Raw genomic sequence first — 17,536 nt, forward strand, 5'->3', positions numbered from 1 at the left:
GAGCATTCATAGGTAACATTACTGTCTATATGTGTTATAATCACCCAGCACATAAGAGCATTTATAGGTAACATTACTGTCTATATGTGTTATAATCACCCAGCACATAAGAGCATTTATAGGTAACATTACTGTCTATATGTGTTATAATCACCCAGCACATAGGAGCATTCATAGGTAACATTACTGTCTATATGTGTTATAATCACCCAGCACATAGGAGCATTTATAGGTAACATTACTGTCTATATGTGTTATAATCACCCAGCACATAAGAGCATTTATAGGTAACATTACTGTCTATATGTGTTATAATCACCCAGCACATAAGAGCATTTATAGGTAACATTACTGTCTATATGTGTTATAATCACCCAGCACATAGGAGCATTCATAGGTAACATTACTGTCTATATGTGTTATAATCACCCAGCACATAGGAGCATTTATAGGTAACATTACTGTCTATATGTGTTATAATCACCCAGCACATAGGAGCCTTCATAGGTAACATTACTGTCTATATGTGTTATAATCACCCAGCACATAGGAGCATTCATAGGTAACATTACTGTCTATATGTGTTATAATCACCCAGCACATAGGAGCATTTATAGGTAACATTACTGTCTATATGTGTTATAATCACCCAGCACATAGGAGCCTTTATAGGTAACATTACTGTCTATATGTGTTATAATCACCCAGCACATAGGAGCATTCATAGGTAACATTACTGTCTTTATGTGTTATAATCACCCAGCACATAGGAGCATTCATAGGTAACATTACTGTCTTTATGTGTTATAATCACCCAGCACATAGGAGCATTTATAGGTAACATTACTGTCTATATGTGTTATAATCACCCAGCACATAGGAGCATTCATAGGTAACATTACTGTCTATATGTGTTATAATCACCCAGCACATAGGAGCATTCATAGGTAACATTACTGTCTTTATGTGTTATAATCACCCAGCACATAGGAGCATTCATAGGTAACATTACTGTCTATATGTGTTATAATCACCCAGCACATAGGAACATTTATAGGTAACATTACATACTGTCTATGTGTGTTATAATCACCCAGCACATAGGAGCATTCATAGGTAACATTACTGTCTATATGTGTTATAATCACCCAGCACATAGGAGCATTTATAGGTAACATTACTGTCTATATGTGTTATAATCACCCAGCACATTGGAGCATTTATAGGTAACATTACTGTCTATATGTGTTATAATCACCCAGCACATAGGAGCATTTATAGGTAACATTACATACTGTCTATATGTGTTATAATCACCCAGCACATTGGAGCATTCATAGGTAACATTACATACTATCTATATGTGTTAAAATCACCCAGCACATTGGAGCATTTATAGGTAACATTATATACTGTCTATATGTGTTATAATCAGGTTCAGGTTCAGGTTCGGTTTATTAGTCAAATGCGTATCCATACAAGTACAGACAAACAATGAAATGCTTGTGCCAAGAGCACTCTCAGCCTTATTGCACACAAAACAATACGACAACAACAGGTCACCCAGGACAACCCAAAAAACAACAAAACAACCATACAGTGTGACAGTGTACAGTTTAAAAACTGCGTATATTGCACATGACTACCTACGTCTCGCTTCCATCTCTTCGTTAAGCAACCTGATTGCTTGAGCATAAAAACTATTACTGAAACGGGTGGTGTGAGATTTGATGCTCTGGTAACGTTTTTTTGATGGGAGGAGATAGAACAGGGAATGGGCGGGATGACAGCTGTCCTTTAAGATGTTCTCTGTCTTTTTCTTACAGCGTGTGTTATAGATTGTGTGTAGCTGTGGTAATTCTGTGCCAATGATTTTGGCAGCTCTCTTCACAATTCTCTGTAACTGTTTACTGTCTTGAGCAGTCACGTTACCAAACCACACTGTTATGCATCCTGTCAATACACTTTCTATGGTACAGCGATAGAAATTAACAAGAGCCTTGGTGCTTAGGCCAAATCTCCTGAGGCGCCGCAGAAAGTACAATCGCTGCTGCGCTTTCTTAAGGATACCTTCGCTGTTTTGAGACCATGTGAGTGAGTTTGTTATGTGAACACCCAGGAATTTGAAACTGTCCACTATGTCTACAGGTGAACCATTTATGGTTACGGGACTGTGATTGACTTCAGATTTCCTAAAGTCAACGATGATCTCTTTTGTTTTACTAACATTTAGAGAGAGATTGTTATTCTGGCACCATAGGGTTAGCTCTTCAATTTCCCTCCTATAGGCCCTCTCATCATCGTTGGATATTAGTCCTATAACCGTGGTGTCATCTGCAAATTTGAGAATAGAATTATTGCCACACCTGGCAACACAGTCATAGGTGAACAGACTATACAACAAGGGACTGAGGCAACAGCCCTGGGGCGCTCCAGTCCTGGTCAATATCTTAGATGAATGCTTGTTCCCTATTCGTACAGATTGTGGCCTGCCTGTCAAAAAGTCAAACAGCCAGTTGCAGATACTACTGCCCAGACCAAGACCCCTGAGTTTCAACACAAGCTTAGATGGTACAATCGTGTTAAAGGCAGAGCTATAATCTATGAAGAGTAGTCTGACATAAGAGTTCTTATTCTCCAGATGTTTCAAGGCAATGTGTAGTGCGAGAGAAATAGCATCATCGACTGATCTATTAGCACAGTATGCAAACTGTAATGGATCAGTATTGGCAGGGATAATCACCCAGCACATTGGAGCCTTCATAGGTAACATTACACACTATCTGTATGTGTTATAAACATGGAGGAATCACTCCCTAGCTTCCACCGTGGACTGAAGACTCACCTCTTCAGACTCCACCGTAGCCCATAGACAGCACTTACTGTAGCACTCGCCTACCCTCGATGACCATACATGAAAGCTAGATAGCAGATAGCATACTTAGGTTTTACAAGAGGTTTTTACTGATTAGGTGCCTGGTCTACCTACGGTTATTGTTTTCTAGATTGATATTCCACTCATGTGTTGTATTGTTTATGATGTATTGTATTTACATATTATCTTGCTTATTATCTCGCTTATTGCATTGATGTGTTACCTTGTATCACACTGGATTAACCCCTTCTAATGGTCCACACCGCCAGGATTTTGCCTACCTTTAACGTGGGCGCGCGCGCGAATCCATTGCGCGATGGTTCAGCGATTCCATTCACAATAAGATCCAGGCACGGTAAGCTACAAAACCCCGCAGCCTGCCATTTCCCAAAGCGAAACCTATCGAGTCCAGCGTGGGTGTTGTGTAACATTAAACAGGATGGGATTTCGGCAGACAGGATACAGGTCGTTGTCCCGCCCCCCCCCCCCCCCCATTTCCGTTCTGGAAGATCTGGATCCGTTTTTTTGTGAATAGGGACGTTCCATAGCGTTATATGGACGGCGAATCGGCGATCATACTTTTTTGTTTTATAGTTATTAAAGCTAATTGATAACTCGTCATACTCGACATAGGCAGAGTGGACACACTTATATAACTCGTCAAACTTGTCATAGGCAGTGGGTGAGTTAAGAGATAAATGCCTAAATTGTAAATTGTTTGTGTGTGTGTGTGTGTGTGTGTGTGTGTGTGTGTGTGTGTGTGTGTGTGTGTGTGTGTGTGTGTGTGTGTGTGTGTGTGTGTGTGTGTGTGTGTGTGTCTTCAGTCCAGCTTCCTTCAGGGGAGAAGATCACCTTCCTGGACACGCCGGGTCACGCTGCCTTCAGCTCCATGCGAGCCCGGGGAGCCCAGGCCACCGACATCATCATCCTGGTAGTGGCAGCGGACGACGGAGTCATGAACCAGACCCTGGAGTCAATACAGCACGCTAAGAATGCTAACGGTACTGTTAGAGTCAATACAGCACGCTAAGAATGCTAACGGTACTGTTTAGAGTCAGTACAGCACGCTAAGAATGCTAACGGTACTGTTAGAGTCAATACAGCACGCTAAGAATGCTAACGGTACTGTTTAGAGTCAATACAGCACGCTAAGAATGCTAACGGTACTGTTAGAGTCAATACAGCACGCTAAGAATGCTAACGGTACTGTTTAGAGTCAATACAGCACGCTAAGAATGCTAACGGTACTGTTAAGCTGGTTGCACTACTGTGCAATGCTAACGGTACTGTTAAGCTGGTTGCGCTACTGTGCAAAAACTACTGTGTTTTTCATTGCGTTTTGGAAATCTGAAATACACAAAAACCTTTTTCTGGCCAAGGAGAGAGAGCTGAGAGTGAGAGAGCAAGAACAGACCCAGTGGTGACAGTTGTGAAAATCCGAAAAAAATCAACCCTGGTCCGAAAATAAATACGAAACGGGCGGCAGTGTGCAAACGTGATTGACATAACATCAGGTTGATTTCTTTATTTGCGTGCTCCGAGATTCGCTCCAATATTCGGCCAAAAAGACGTTAAAGGACAACTTTGTTTTTTTTACAACCAGGATTCATATTTTAGATAGTCATTAGAGACAAGAAAGAATGAGTGTTAAAATGTTTTCATTTACGTCTTTCTATCGTTTTAGTGATTTGAACAATTTTGATTTGCATGCATGTCCCCAACCTGGCTAAATATGTATTTTTAGACACAATAAGCTCATTCCCAATCTTCGCAATCTTTCATGGGCAGATGTGACTTGTGGGGGCTGGTGTAAATAGCAACAAAGAAATTGCCGGCTTATTGTGTCTAAAAATACATATTTTGCCACTTGCACGCATGCCTCCACCCACTGAAATCAAAATACTAAAATGGCTAAATCAATAGAAAGCAGTAAATAAAAACACATTTTACTTTATTTTCTCTTATTAAAATCTAAAATATGAACCCTTGTTGTAAAAAAACAAAGTTGTCCTTTAAGTGTTGTGTAGTTGTGTTATTGTACAGTTTAATGGAGTGTGTGTTGCGTTGTGTGTTGTTATTGTGTGGTTCCAGTGCCCATCATCGTAGCGGTGAATAAGTGTTGTGTAGTTGTGTTATTGTACAGATTAATGGAGTGTGTGTTGCGTTGTGTTGTTATTGTGTTGTGTTCCAGTGCCCATCATCGTAGCGGTGAATAAGTGTGATAAACCCTGTGTTCCAGTGCCCATCATCATAGCAGTGAATAAGTGTGATAAACCCTGTGTTCCAGTGCCCATCATCATAGTGGTGAATAAGTGTGATAAACCCTGTGTTCCAGTGCCCATCATCATAGCAGTGAATAAGTGTGATAAACCCTGTGTTCCAGTGCCCATCATCATAGTGGTGAATAAGTGTGATAAACCCTGTGTTCCAGTGCCCATCATCATAGCGGTGAATAAGTGTGATAAACCCTGTGTTCCAGTGCCCATCATCATAGCAGTGAATAAGTGTGATAAACCCTGTGTTCCAGTGCCCATCATCATAGTGGTGAATAAGTGTGATAAACTCTGTGTTCCAGTGCCCATCATCATAGCAGTGAATAAGTGTGATAAACCCTGTGTTCCAGTGCCCATCATCATAGTGGTGAATAAGTGTGATAAACCCTGTGTTCCAGTGCCCATCATCATAGCAGTGAATAAGTGTGATAAACCCTATGTTCCAGTGCCCATCATCATAGCGGTGAATAAGTGTGATAAACCCTGTGTTCCAGTGCCCATCATCATAGCGGTGAATAAGTGTGATAAACCCTGTGTTCCAGTGCCCATCATCATAGCAGTGAATAAGTGTGATAAACCCTGTGTTCCAGTGCCCATCATCATAGCGGTGAATAAGTGTGATAAACCCTGTGTTCCAGTGCCCATCATCATAGCGGTGAATAAGTGTGATAAACCCTGTGTTCCAGTGCCCATCATCATAGTGGTGAATAAGTGTGATAAACCCTGTGTTCCAGTGCCCATCATCATAGTGGTGAATAAGTGTGATAAACCCTGTGTTCCAGTGCCCATCATCATAGTGGTGAATAAGTGTGATAAACCCTGTGTTCCAGTGCCCATCATCATAGTGGTGAATAAGTGTGATAAACCCTGTGTTCCAGTGCCCATCATCATAGCGGTGAATAAGTGTGATAAACCCTGTGTTCCAGTGCCCATCATCATAGCGGTGAATAAGTGTGATAAACCCTGTGTTCCAGTGCCCATCATCATAGTGGTGAATAAGTGTGATAAACCCTGTGTTCCAGTGCCCATCATCGTAGCGGTGAATAAGTGTGATAAACCCTGTGTTCCAGTGCCCATCATCATAGCGGTGAATAAGTGTGATAAACCCTGTGTTCCAGTGCCCATCATCGTAGCGGTGAATAAGTGTGATAAACCCTGTGTTCCAGTGCCCATCATCGTAGCGGTGAATAAGTGTGATAAACCCTGTGTTCCAGTGCCCATCATCATAGCGGTGAATAAGTGTGATAAACCCTGTGTTCCAGTGCCCATCATCGTAGCGGTGAATAAGTGTGATAAACCCTGTGTTCCAGTGCCCATCATCGTAGCGGTGAATAAGTGTGATAAACCCTGTGTTCCAGTGCCCATCATCGTAGCGGTGAATAAGTGTGATAAACCCTGTGTTCCAGTGCCCATCATCATAGCGGTGAATAAGTGTGATAAACCCTGTGTTCCAGTGCCCATCATCATAGCGGTGAATAAGTGTGATAAACCCTGTGTTCCAGTGCCCATCATCATAGCGGTGAATAAGTGTGATAAACCCTGTGTTCCAGTGCCCATCATCATAGCGGTGAATAAGTGTGATAAACCCTGTGTTCCAGTGCCCATCATCATAGCGGTGAATAAGTGTGATAAACCCTGTGTTCCAGTGCCCATCATCGTAGCGGTGAATAAGTGTGATAAACCCTGTGTTCCAGTGCCCATCATCATAGTGGTGAATAAGTGTGATAAACCCTGTGTTCCAGTGCCCATCATCATAGTGGTGAATAAGTGTGATAAACCCTGTGTTCCAGTGCCCATCATCATAGTGGTGAATAAGTGTGATAAACCCTGTGTTCCAGTGCCCATCATCGTAGCGGTGAATAAGTGTGATAAACCCTGTGTTCCAGTGCCCATCATCGTAGCGGTGAATAAGTGTGATAAACCCTGTGTTCCAGTGCCCATCATCATAGCGGTGAATAAGTGTGATAAACCCTGTGTTCCAGTGCCCATCATCATAGCGGTGAATAAGTGTGATAAACCCTGTGTTCCAGTGCCCATCATCATAGTGGTGAATAAGTGTGATAAACCCTGTGTTCCAGTGCCCATCATCATAGCGGTGAATAAGTGTGATAAACCCTGTGTTCCAGTGCCCATCATCATAGCGGTGAATAAGTGTGATAAACCCTGTGTTCCAGTGCCCATCATCATAGTGGTGAATAAGTGTGATAAACCCTGTGTTCCAGTGCCCATCATCATAGCGGTGAATAAGTGTGATAAACCCTGTGTTCCAGTGCCCATCATCGTAGCGGTGAATAAGTGTGATAAACCCTGTGTTCCAGTGCCCATCATCATAGCGGTGAATAAGTGTGATAAACCCTGTGTTCCAGTGCCCATCATCATAGCGGTGAATAAGTGTGATAAACCCTGTGTTCCAGTGCCCATCATCATAGCGGTGAATAAGTGTGATAAACCCTGTGTTCCAGTGCCCATCATCATAGCGGTGAATAAGTGTGATAAACCCTGTGTTCCAGTGCCCATCATCATAGCGGTGAATAAGTGTGATAAACCCTGTGTTCCAGTGCCCATCATCATAGCGGTGAATAAGTGTGATAAACCCTGTGTTCCAGTGCCCATCATCATAGCAGTGAATAAGTGTGATAAACCCTGTGTTCCAGTGCCCATCATCATAGCGGTGAATAAGTGTGATAAACCCTGTGTTCCAGTGCCCATCATCGTAGCGGTGAATAAGTGTGATAAACCCTGTGTTCCAGTGCCCATCATCATAGCAGTGAATAAGTGTGATAAACCCTGTGTTCCAGTGCCCATCATCATAGCAGTGAATAAGTGTGATAAACCCTGTGTTCCAGTGCCCATCATCATAGCGGTGAATAAGTGTGATAAACCCTGTGTTCCAGTGCCCATCATCATAGCGGTGAATAAGTGTGATAAACCCTGTGTTCCAGTGCCCATCATCGTAGCGGTGAATAAGTGTGATAAACCCTGTGTTCCAGTGCCCATCATCATAGCGGTGAATAAGTGTGATAAACCCTGTGTTCCAGTGCCCATCATCATAGTGGTGAATAAGTGTGATAAACCCTGTGTTCCAGTGCCCATCATCGTAGCGGTGAATAAGTGTGATAAACCCTGTGTTCCAGTGCCCATCATCATAGCGGTGAATAAGTGTGATAAACCCTGTGTTCCAGTGCCCATCATCATAGTGGTGAATAAGTGTGATAAACCCTGTGTTCCAGTGCCCATCATCATAGTGGTGAATAAGTGTGATAAACCCTGTGTTCCAGTGCCCATCATCATAGTGGTGAATAAGTGTGATAAACCCTGTGTTCCAGTGCCCATCATCGTAGCGGTGAATAAGTGTGATAAACCCTGTGTTCCAGTGCCCATCATCATAGTGGTGAATAAGTGTGATAAACCCTGTGTTCCAGTGCCCATCATCATAGCGGTGAATAAGTGTGATAAACCCTGTGTTCCAGTGCCCATCATCATAGCGGTGAATAAGTGTGATAAACCCTGTGTTCCAGTGCCCATCATCGTAGCGGTGAATAAGTGTGATAAACCCTGTGTTCCAGTGCCCATCATCGTAGCGGTGAATAAGTGTGATAAACCCTGTGTTCCAGTGCCCATCATCATAGTGGTGAATAAGTGTGATAAACCCTGTGTTCCAGTGCCCATCATCATAGTGGTGAATAAGTGTGATAAACCCTGTGTTCCAGTGCCCATCATCATAGTGGTGAATAAGTGTGATAAACCCTGTGTTCCAGTGCCCATCATCATAGTGGTGAATAAGTGTGATAAACCCTGTGTTCCAGTGCCCATCATCATAGCAGTGAATAAGTGTGATAAACCCTGTGTTCCAGTGCCCATCATCATAGTGGTGAATAAGTGTGATAAACCCTGTGTTCCAGTGCCCATCATCATAGCAGTGAATAAGTGTGATAAACCCTATGTTCCAGTGCCCATCATCATAGCGGTGAATAAGTGTGATAAACCCTGTGTTCCAGTGCCCATCATCATAGCGGTGAATAAGTGTGATAAACCCTGTGTTCCAGTGCCCATCATCATAGCAGTGAATAAGTGTGATAAACCCTGTGTTCCAGTGCCCATCATCATAGCGGTGAATAAGTGTGATAAACCCTGTGTTCCAGTGCCCATCATCATAGCGGTGAATAAGTGTGATAAACCCTGTGTTCCAGTGCCCATCATCATAGTGGTGAATAAGTGTGATAAACCCTGTGTTCCAGTGCCCATCATCATAGTGGTGAATAAGTGTGATAAACCCTGTGTTCCAGTGCCCATCATCATAGTGGTGAATAAGTGTGATAAACCCTGTGTTCCAGTGCCCATCATCATAGTGGTGAATAAGTGTGATAAACCCTGTGTTCCAGTGCCCATCATCATAGCGGTGAATAAGTGTGATAAACCCTGTGTTCCAGTGCCCATCATCATAGCGGTGAATAAGTGTGATAAACCCTGTGTTCCAGTGCCCATCATCGTAGTGGTGAATAAGTGTGATAAACCCTGTGTTCCAGTGCCCATCATCGTAGCGGTGAATAAGTGTGATAAACCCTGTGTTCCAGTGCCCATCATCATAGCGGTGAATAAGTGTGATAAACCCTGTGTTCCAGTGCCCATCATCGTAGCGGTGAATAAGTGTGATAAACCCTGTGTTCCAGTGCCCATCATCGTAGCGGTGAATAAGTGTGATAAACCCTGTGTTCCAGTGCCCATCATCATAGCGGTGAATAAGTGTGATAAACCCTGTGTTCCAGTGCCCATCATCGTAGCGGTGAATAAGTGTGATAAACCCTGTGTTCCAGTGCCCATCATCGTAGCGGTGAATAAGTGTGATAAACCCTGTGTTCCAGTGCCCATCATCGTAGCGGTGAATAAGTGTGATAAACCCTGTGTTCCAGTGCCCATCATCATAGCGGTGAATAAGTGTGATAAACCCTGTGTTCCAGTGCCCATCATCATAGCGGTGAATAAGTGTGATAAACCCTGTGTTCCAGTGCCCATCATCATAGCGGTGAATAAGTGTGATAAACCCTGTGTTCCAGTGCCCATCATCATAGCGGTGAATAAGTGTGATAAACCCTGTGTTCCAGTGCCCATCATCATAGCGGTGAATAAGTGTGATAAACCCTGTGTTCCAGTGCCCATCATCGTAGCGGTGAATAAGTGTGATAAACCCTGTGTTCCAGTGCCCATCATCGTAGCGGTGAATAAGTGTGATAAACCCTGTGTTCCAGTGCCCATCATCATAGTGGTGAATAAGTGTGATAAACCCTGTGTTCCAGTGCCCATCATCATAGTGGTGAATAAGTGTGATAAACCCTGTGTTCCAGTGCCCATCATCATAGTGGTGAATAAGTGTGATAAACCCTGTGTTCCAGTGCCCATCATCGTAGCGGTGAATAAGTGTGATAAACCCTGTGTTCCAGTGCCCATCATCGTAGCGGTGAATAAGTGTGATAAACCCTGTGTTCCAGTGCCCATCATCATAGCGGTGAATAAGTGTGATAAACCCTGTGTTCCAGTGCCCATCATCATAGTGGTGAATAAGTGTGATAAACCCTGTGTTCCAGTGCCCATCATCGTAGTGGTGAATAAGTGTGATAAACCCTGTGTTCCAGTGCCCATCATCATAGCGGTGAATAAGTGTGATAAACCCTGTGTTCCAGTGCCCATCATCGTAGTGGTGAATAAGTGTGATAAACCCTGTGTTCCAGTGCCCATCATCGTAGCGGTGAATAAGTGTGATAAACCCTGTGTTCCAGTGCCCATCATCATAGTGGTGAATAAGTGTGATAAACCCTGTGTTCCAGTGCCCATCATCATAGTGGTGAATAAGTGTGATAAACCCTGTGTTCCAGTGCCCATCATCATAGTGGTGAATAAGTGTGATAAACCCTGTGTTCCAGTGCCCATCATCGTAGCGGTGAATAAGTGTGATAAACCCTGTGTTCCAGTGCCCATCATCATAGCGGTGAATAAGTGTGATAAACCCTGTGTTCCAGTGCCCATCATCATAGCGGTGAATAAGTGTGATAAACCCTGTGTTCCAGTGCCCATCATCGTAGCGGTGAATAAGTGTGATAAACCCTGTGTTCCAGTGCCCATCATCATAGCGGTGAATAAGTGTGATAAACCCTGTGTTCCAGTGCCCATCATCATAGTGGTGAATAAGTGTGATAAACCCTGTGTTCCAGTGCCCATCATCGTAGCGGTGAATAAGTGTGATAAACCCTGTGTTCCAGTGCCCATCATCGTAGCGGTGAATAAGTGTGATAAACCCCAGGCCGACCCACAGTCAGTGAAACAACAGCTGATGCTTCATGATGTGGTCTGTGAAGAGTTTGGAGGAGACGTCCAAGCCATCCATATCTCTGCTCTGAAGGTGCTAGTATTGTTGTCTTCAGCACTATATACATTTATTATACATTTATTATTATTGTCTTCAGCCCTGTATCCACCTGTTTCCGCCAGAATTTACTGTAGCATTATTTGCGGGACACTTCCGGTTAACAGCATACATACAAGCTCACGTCGCGTCACAGTTGCAGCCGCTGTGAGCTTGTAGATCACACTCGGTTGTGGTGCCGGAAGCAGCCTGCACCTTCTGCGCAATGCACGACGGGACTTTGGAAAGTTGTGGATACAGTTCGGCCATTTGAAAATAGTCGATCTACAAGCTCACAATGCGTCTGCTATTAACAGCTAGGGTATTTCTACATTGCAGTAGTATTGATACCTTTACTTATGGTCATTTGTAGGGCTGTCACGATTATGACATTTTACATGACGATTAATTGTAACTCAAATAACTGCGATTAACAATTTAATTGTGTTTTTGTCGTTGATAATTACATTTCTGTTTGGCTTGTAGACTTTGAAGTTGCACATGGTAGATATGACACATAACCTAAATATACAAAGAAATGAAGTACATATTTGACAAGTTTACACTTTAAAAAGAACATTGGTAATAGCCGTTGAGCTTGTATATCTGCTATTTCCACTATTTTTTTAAATGTTTGAACATATATATATATATATAAAGAAATGTCAACATGTAAACAATATGGCAATTATCACAAAATAATTGCGATTATGTCAAATAATTGCGATTATACGATTATGTAATAATTGTGACAACCCTAGTCATTTGAGTACTTCTTCAACCACAGCATGTTAGCGGCAGACATGCAGCACAACAGCGACTTGAACGGTGCTCTTCCCCCGAGTCTCCAAGTATGCGTTGTCCTGCGTTACTTCGCAACGGAGCAAAATGTAATTTGATACGATCCAGTCTGGCGTGTGCAGGGCAGTGCAAAGGGATGCGCTCGCCCTGTGCACGCGTATCAATTACTTTGTGTACAAGCCAGTGGAGACCGAGGCCCGAGCTCTTTGTTGACAAAAGACGATACAAGCTTTACTTCCTTGTGTAGAAGTTTCATTGGATCCGAGAGCTATGGCATCATTTTATGCGACTATTTAATAACTGTTCCGCATTACTTAAGCAGTCGTGGTGCAACACAAGTTAGTAACTCAGATAGTTACAAACTAACTAGTCGTTACTAAGCCTCAAGTAAGGAACATACGTTCTGGTGGTGCAACCCCGTCCAGGGTATTAACACGTTGTCATGGTTACCAGGGGGATAATCTATTGGCTCTGGTGGAGGCCACGGTGACGCAGGCGGAGGTGATGGAGCTGAAGGCGGAGCCAACAGGACTGGTGGAGGGGATTGTCATCGAGAGCCGCAACGACCGAGGGAAAGGGTAATTATTACCACAGCCAGGTCACAGTTAGCATCAAACCGTCCACCTCATGTCCGTATGTCCGTCCGTCCGGAGTGAGTGTATCACGCTGATAGATGCACAACATTTCGTTACCTATCGACTTCAGTTCCTCTCTCCCATTCCATCCATGAAGGCAGGTGGTATAAAGTTGTAAGTAACACATTTGGTGTAACACTCACTCACATGGGTCTGAGGTACGTCGCTGTTTTGGCTGTGGCTTTCACAGATAGCTCTATAACACGCAGTTTACAGAGTTCACGTCGTCTTCTCTGGGGGGAATTTCTGCTTTAACATGCTCACAGAATCTGAAAACGTTGAACCCCTGCTGTATGATATTTGTCCTTGGACCGCATTTGGACACTGGGCCGGACTTTGGACACCCTAGTTTAACCATTAACCCCCTCAATGACCACTGGTGGTCCCCGTCCCACTGGTTGAAAACCACTGAGTTAGACCAATGACTCCTAACGACGAGACTCTTTACTGTTTGAGGTGCTCTGATTGGTTCCCCAGGCCTGTCACCACCCTCACCACCCTTGTTCTGATTGGTTCCCCAGGCCTGTCACCTCCCTCACCACCCTTGTTCTGATTGGTTCCCCAGGCCCGTCACCACGGCGATCGTGCAGCGGGGGACCCTCCGTAAGGGCAGCATCCTGGTGGCAGGGAAAACCTGGGCTAAAGTCCGCTTCCTGTTTGACGAGCACAACCGGCTGGTCCGGGAGGCCACGCCCAGCGTTGCCGTGGAGATCGTTGGGTGGAAGGACCTGCCCTCTGCTGGGGAGGACATCCTGGAGGTGGAGTCTGAGGTAAGAACCTGCTGCTGGGGAGGACATCCTGGAGGTGGAGTCTGAGGTAGGAACCTGCTGCCGGAGAGGACATCCTGGAGGTGGAGTCTGAGGTAAGAACCTGCTGCCGGAGAGGACATCCTGGAGGTGGAGTCTGAGGTAAGAACCTGCTGCTGGGGAGGACATCCTGGAGGTGGAGTCTGAGGTAAGAACCTGCTGCTGGGGAGGACATCCTGGAGGTGGAGTCTGAGGTAAGAACCTGCTGCCGGAGAGGACATCCTGGAGGTGGAGTCTGAGGTAAGAACCTGCTGCCGGAGAGGACATCCTGGAGGTGGAGTCTGAGGTAAGAACCTGCTGCTGGGGAGGACCTCCTGGAGGTGGAGTCTGAGGTACCGGGAACGCATTGTTACGCATTATTTCATGCTTTAACTAAACAATTAAACAATAGCAGATATACAAGTTGCAATCTTTTAGATCTGCTATTTTTGAAAAATCGTGACAAAACAGAGTCATCACTTTTCACAGTTTTGTTGGTTAGTTTTCTAGCCCAAAGAATGTTTTTTGTGCAAAACAATGTTTGCAATGGATTCAGAACAGAGCACAGAGCCAGATAGGTGTTATACAGAGTTCTGTTGCTATAATAACTCGTCTCTCTCTCCAGAAAAGAACCAGGGAGGTGGTGGAGTGGAGGTGTTACACAGAGTTATGTTGCTATAATAACTTGTCTCTGCAGCACAGAGCCAGGGAGGTGGTGGAGTGGAGGTGTTACACTGAGTTATGTTGCTATAATAACTTGTCTCTGCAGCACAGAGCCAGGGAGGTGGTGGAGTGGAGGTGTTACACTGAGTTATGTTGCTATAATAACTTGTCTCTGCAGCACAGGGCCAGGGAGGTGGTGGAGTGGAGGTGTTACACTGAGTTATGTTGCTATAATAACTTGTCTCTGCAGCACAGAGCCAGGGAGGTGGTGGAGTGGAGGTGTTACACTGAGTTATGTTGCTATAATAACTTGTCTCTGCAGCACAGGGCCAGGGAGGTGGTGGAGTGGAGGTGTTACACTGAGTTATGTTGCTATAATAACTTGTCTCTGCAGCACAGAGCCAGGGAGGTGGTGGAGTGGAGGTGTTATGCAGACTTATGTTGCTATAATAACTTGTCTCCAGCACAGAGCCAGGGAGGTGGTGGAGTGGAGGTGTTACACAGAGTTATGTTGCTATAATAAAGTGTCTCTCCAGCACAGAGCCAGGGAGGTGGTAGAGTGGAGGTGTTATACAGAGTTATGTTGCTATAATAAAGTGTCTCTCCAGCACAGAGCCAGGGAGGTGGTGGAGTGGAGGTGTTATACAGAGTTATGTTATGCTATAATAACATGTCTCCAGCACAGGGCCGGGGAGGTGGTGGAGTGGAGGTGTTACACTGAGTTATGTTGCTATAATAACTTGTCTCTGCAGCACAGGGCCAGGGAGGTGGTGGAGTGGAGGTGTTACACTGAGTTATGTTGCTATAATAACTTGTCTCTGCAGCACAGAGCCAGGGAGGTGGTGGAGTGGAGGTGTTACACTGAGTTATGTTGCTATAATAACTTGTCTCTGCAGCACAGGGCCAGGGAGGTGGTGGAGTGGAGGTGTTACACTGAGTTATGTTGCTATAATAACTTGTCTCTGCAGCACAGAGCCAGGGAGGTGGTGGAGTGGAGGTGTTATACAGAGTTATGTTGCTATAATAACTTGTCTCTGCAGCACAGAGCCAGGGAGGTGGTGGAGTGGAGGTGTTATACAGAGTTATGTTATGCTATAATAACATGTCTCCAGCACAAGGCCAGGGAGGTGGTAGAGTGGAGGTGTTACACAGAGTTATGTTATGCTATAATAACATGTCTCCAGCACAAGGCCAGGGAGGTGGTGGAGTGGAGGTGTTATACAGAGTTATGTTATGCTATAATAACATGTCTCCAGCACAAGGCCAGAGAGGTGGTAGAGTGGAGGTGTTATACAGAGTTATGTTATGCTATAATAACATGTCTCCAGCACAGAGCCAGGGAGGTGGTAGAGTGGAGGTGTTATACAGAGTTATGTTGCTATAATAACATGTCTCCAGCACAAGGCCAGGGAGGTGGTGGAGTGGAGGTGTTACACAGAGTTATGTTATGCTATAATAACATGTCTCCAGCACAAGGCCAGGGAGGTGGTGGAGTGGAGGTGTTATACAAAGTTATGTTATGCTATAATAACTTGTCTCCAGCACAAGGCCAGAGAGGTGGTGGAGTGGAGGTGTTACACAGAGTTATGTTGCTATAATAACTTGTCTCTGCAGCACAAGGCCAGGGAGGTGGTGGAGTGGAGGTGTTATACAGAGTTATGTTATGCTATAATAACATGTCTCTGCAGCACAGAGCCAGGGAGGTGGTAGAGTGGAGGTGTTACACAGAGTTATGTTGCTATAATAACTTGTCTCCAGCATAGAGCCAGGGAGGTGGTAGAGTGGAGGTGTTACACAGAGTTATGTTGCTATAATAACTTGTCTCTGCAGCACAGGGCCAGGGAGGTGGTGGAGTGGAGGTGTTACACAGAGTTATGTTGCTATAATAACATGTCTCTGCAGCACAGAGCCAGGGAGGTGGTGGAGTGGAGGTGTTATACAGAGTTATGTTGCTATAATAACTTGTCTCTGCAGCACAGGGCCAGGGAGGTGGTGGAGTGGAGGTGTTATACAGAGTTATGTTATGCTATAATAACTTGTCTCCAGCACAGAGCCAGGGAGGTGGTGGAGTGGAGGTGTTATACAGAGTTATGTTGCTATAATAACTTGTCTCCAGCATAGAGCCAGGGAGGTGGTAGAGTGGAGGTGTTACACAGAGTTATGTTGCTATAATAACTTGTCTCTGCAGCACAAGGCCAGGGAGGTGGTGGAGTGGAGGTGTTATACAGAGTTATGTTATGCTATAATAACATGTCTCTGCAGCACAGAGCCAGGGAGGTGGTAGAGTGGAGGTGTTACACAGAGTTATGTTGCTATAATAACTTGTCTCCAGCATAGAGCCAGGGAGGTGGTAGAGTGGAGGTGTTACACAGAGTTATGTTGCTATAATAACTTGTCTCTGCAGCACAGGGCCAGGGAGGTGGTGGAGTGGAGGTGTTACACAGAGTTATGTTGCTATAATAACATGTCTCTGCAGCACAGAGCCAGGGAGGTGGTGGAGTGGAGGTGTTATACAGAGTTATGTTGCTATAATAACTTGTCTCTGCAGCACAGGGCCAGGGAGGTGGTGGAGTGGAGGTGTTATACAGAGTTATGTTATGCTATAATAACTTGTCTCCAGCACAGAGCCAGGGAGGTGGTGGAGTGGAGGTGTTATACAGAGTTATGTTGCTATAATAACTTGTCTCCAGCACAGAGCCAGGGAGGTGGTAGAGTGGAGGTGTTACACAGAGTTATGTTGCTATAATAACTTGTCTCCAGCATAGAGCCAGGGAGGTGGTAGAGTGGAGGTGTTACACAGAGTTATGTTGCTATAATAACTTGTCTCTGCAGCACAGAGCCAGGGAGGTGGTGGAGTGGAGGTGTTACACAGAGTTATGTTGCTATAATAACTTGTCTCTGCAGCACAGGGCCAGGGAGGTGGTGGAGTGGAGGTGTTATACAGAGTTATGTTGCTATAATAACTTGTCTCCAGCACAGGGCCAGGGAGGTGGTGGAGTGGAGGTGTTACACAGAGTTATGTTGCTATAATAACTTGTCTCTGCAGCACAGAGCCAGGGAGGTGGTGGAGTGGAGGTGTTACACAGAGTTATGTTGCTATAATAACT

The 17,536-nt window shown here is 44.7% G+C and overlaps 1 protein-coding gene across 3 annotated transcripts in view; it reads left to right on the forward strand.

Moving 5' to 3' along the window:
• The window catches only part of LOC308281741 (translation initiation factor IF-2, mitochondrial-like), a 53,910-nt gene that overhangs the window by 19,240 nt on the left and 17,134 nt on the right, over nt 1-17,536 (forward strand). For all 3 annotated transcript variants that reach the window (XM_080722024.1, XM_080722025.1, XM_080722026.1), the window contains 4 exons: nt 3,700-3,876; nt 11,403-11,542; nt 12,800-12,924; nt 13,547-13,751. In XM_080722024.1, coding sequence (XP_080578150.1) covers nt 3,700-3,876; nt 11,403-11,542; nt 12,800-12,924; nt 13,547-13,751 — 647 coding nt within the window. The remainder of the gene's footprint in view (nt 1-3,699; nt 3,877-11,402; nt 11,543-12,799; nt 12,925-13,546; nt 13,752-17,536) is intronic.

This window comes from Nannobrachium achirus (genome assembly GCF_963921795.1).
Source record: "Nannobrachium achirus genome assembly, chromosome: 3".
Taxonomy (NCBI): Eukaryota; Metazoa; Chordata; class Actinopteri; order Myctophiformes; family Myctophidae; genus Nannobrachium; species Nannobrachium achirus.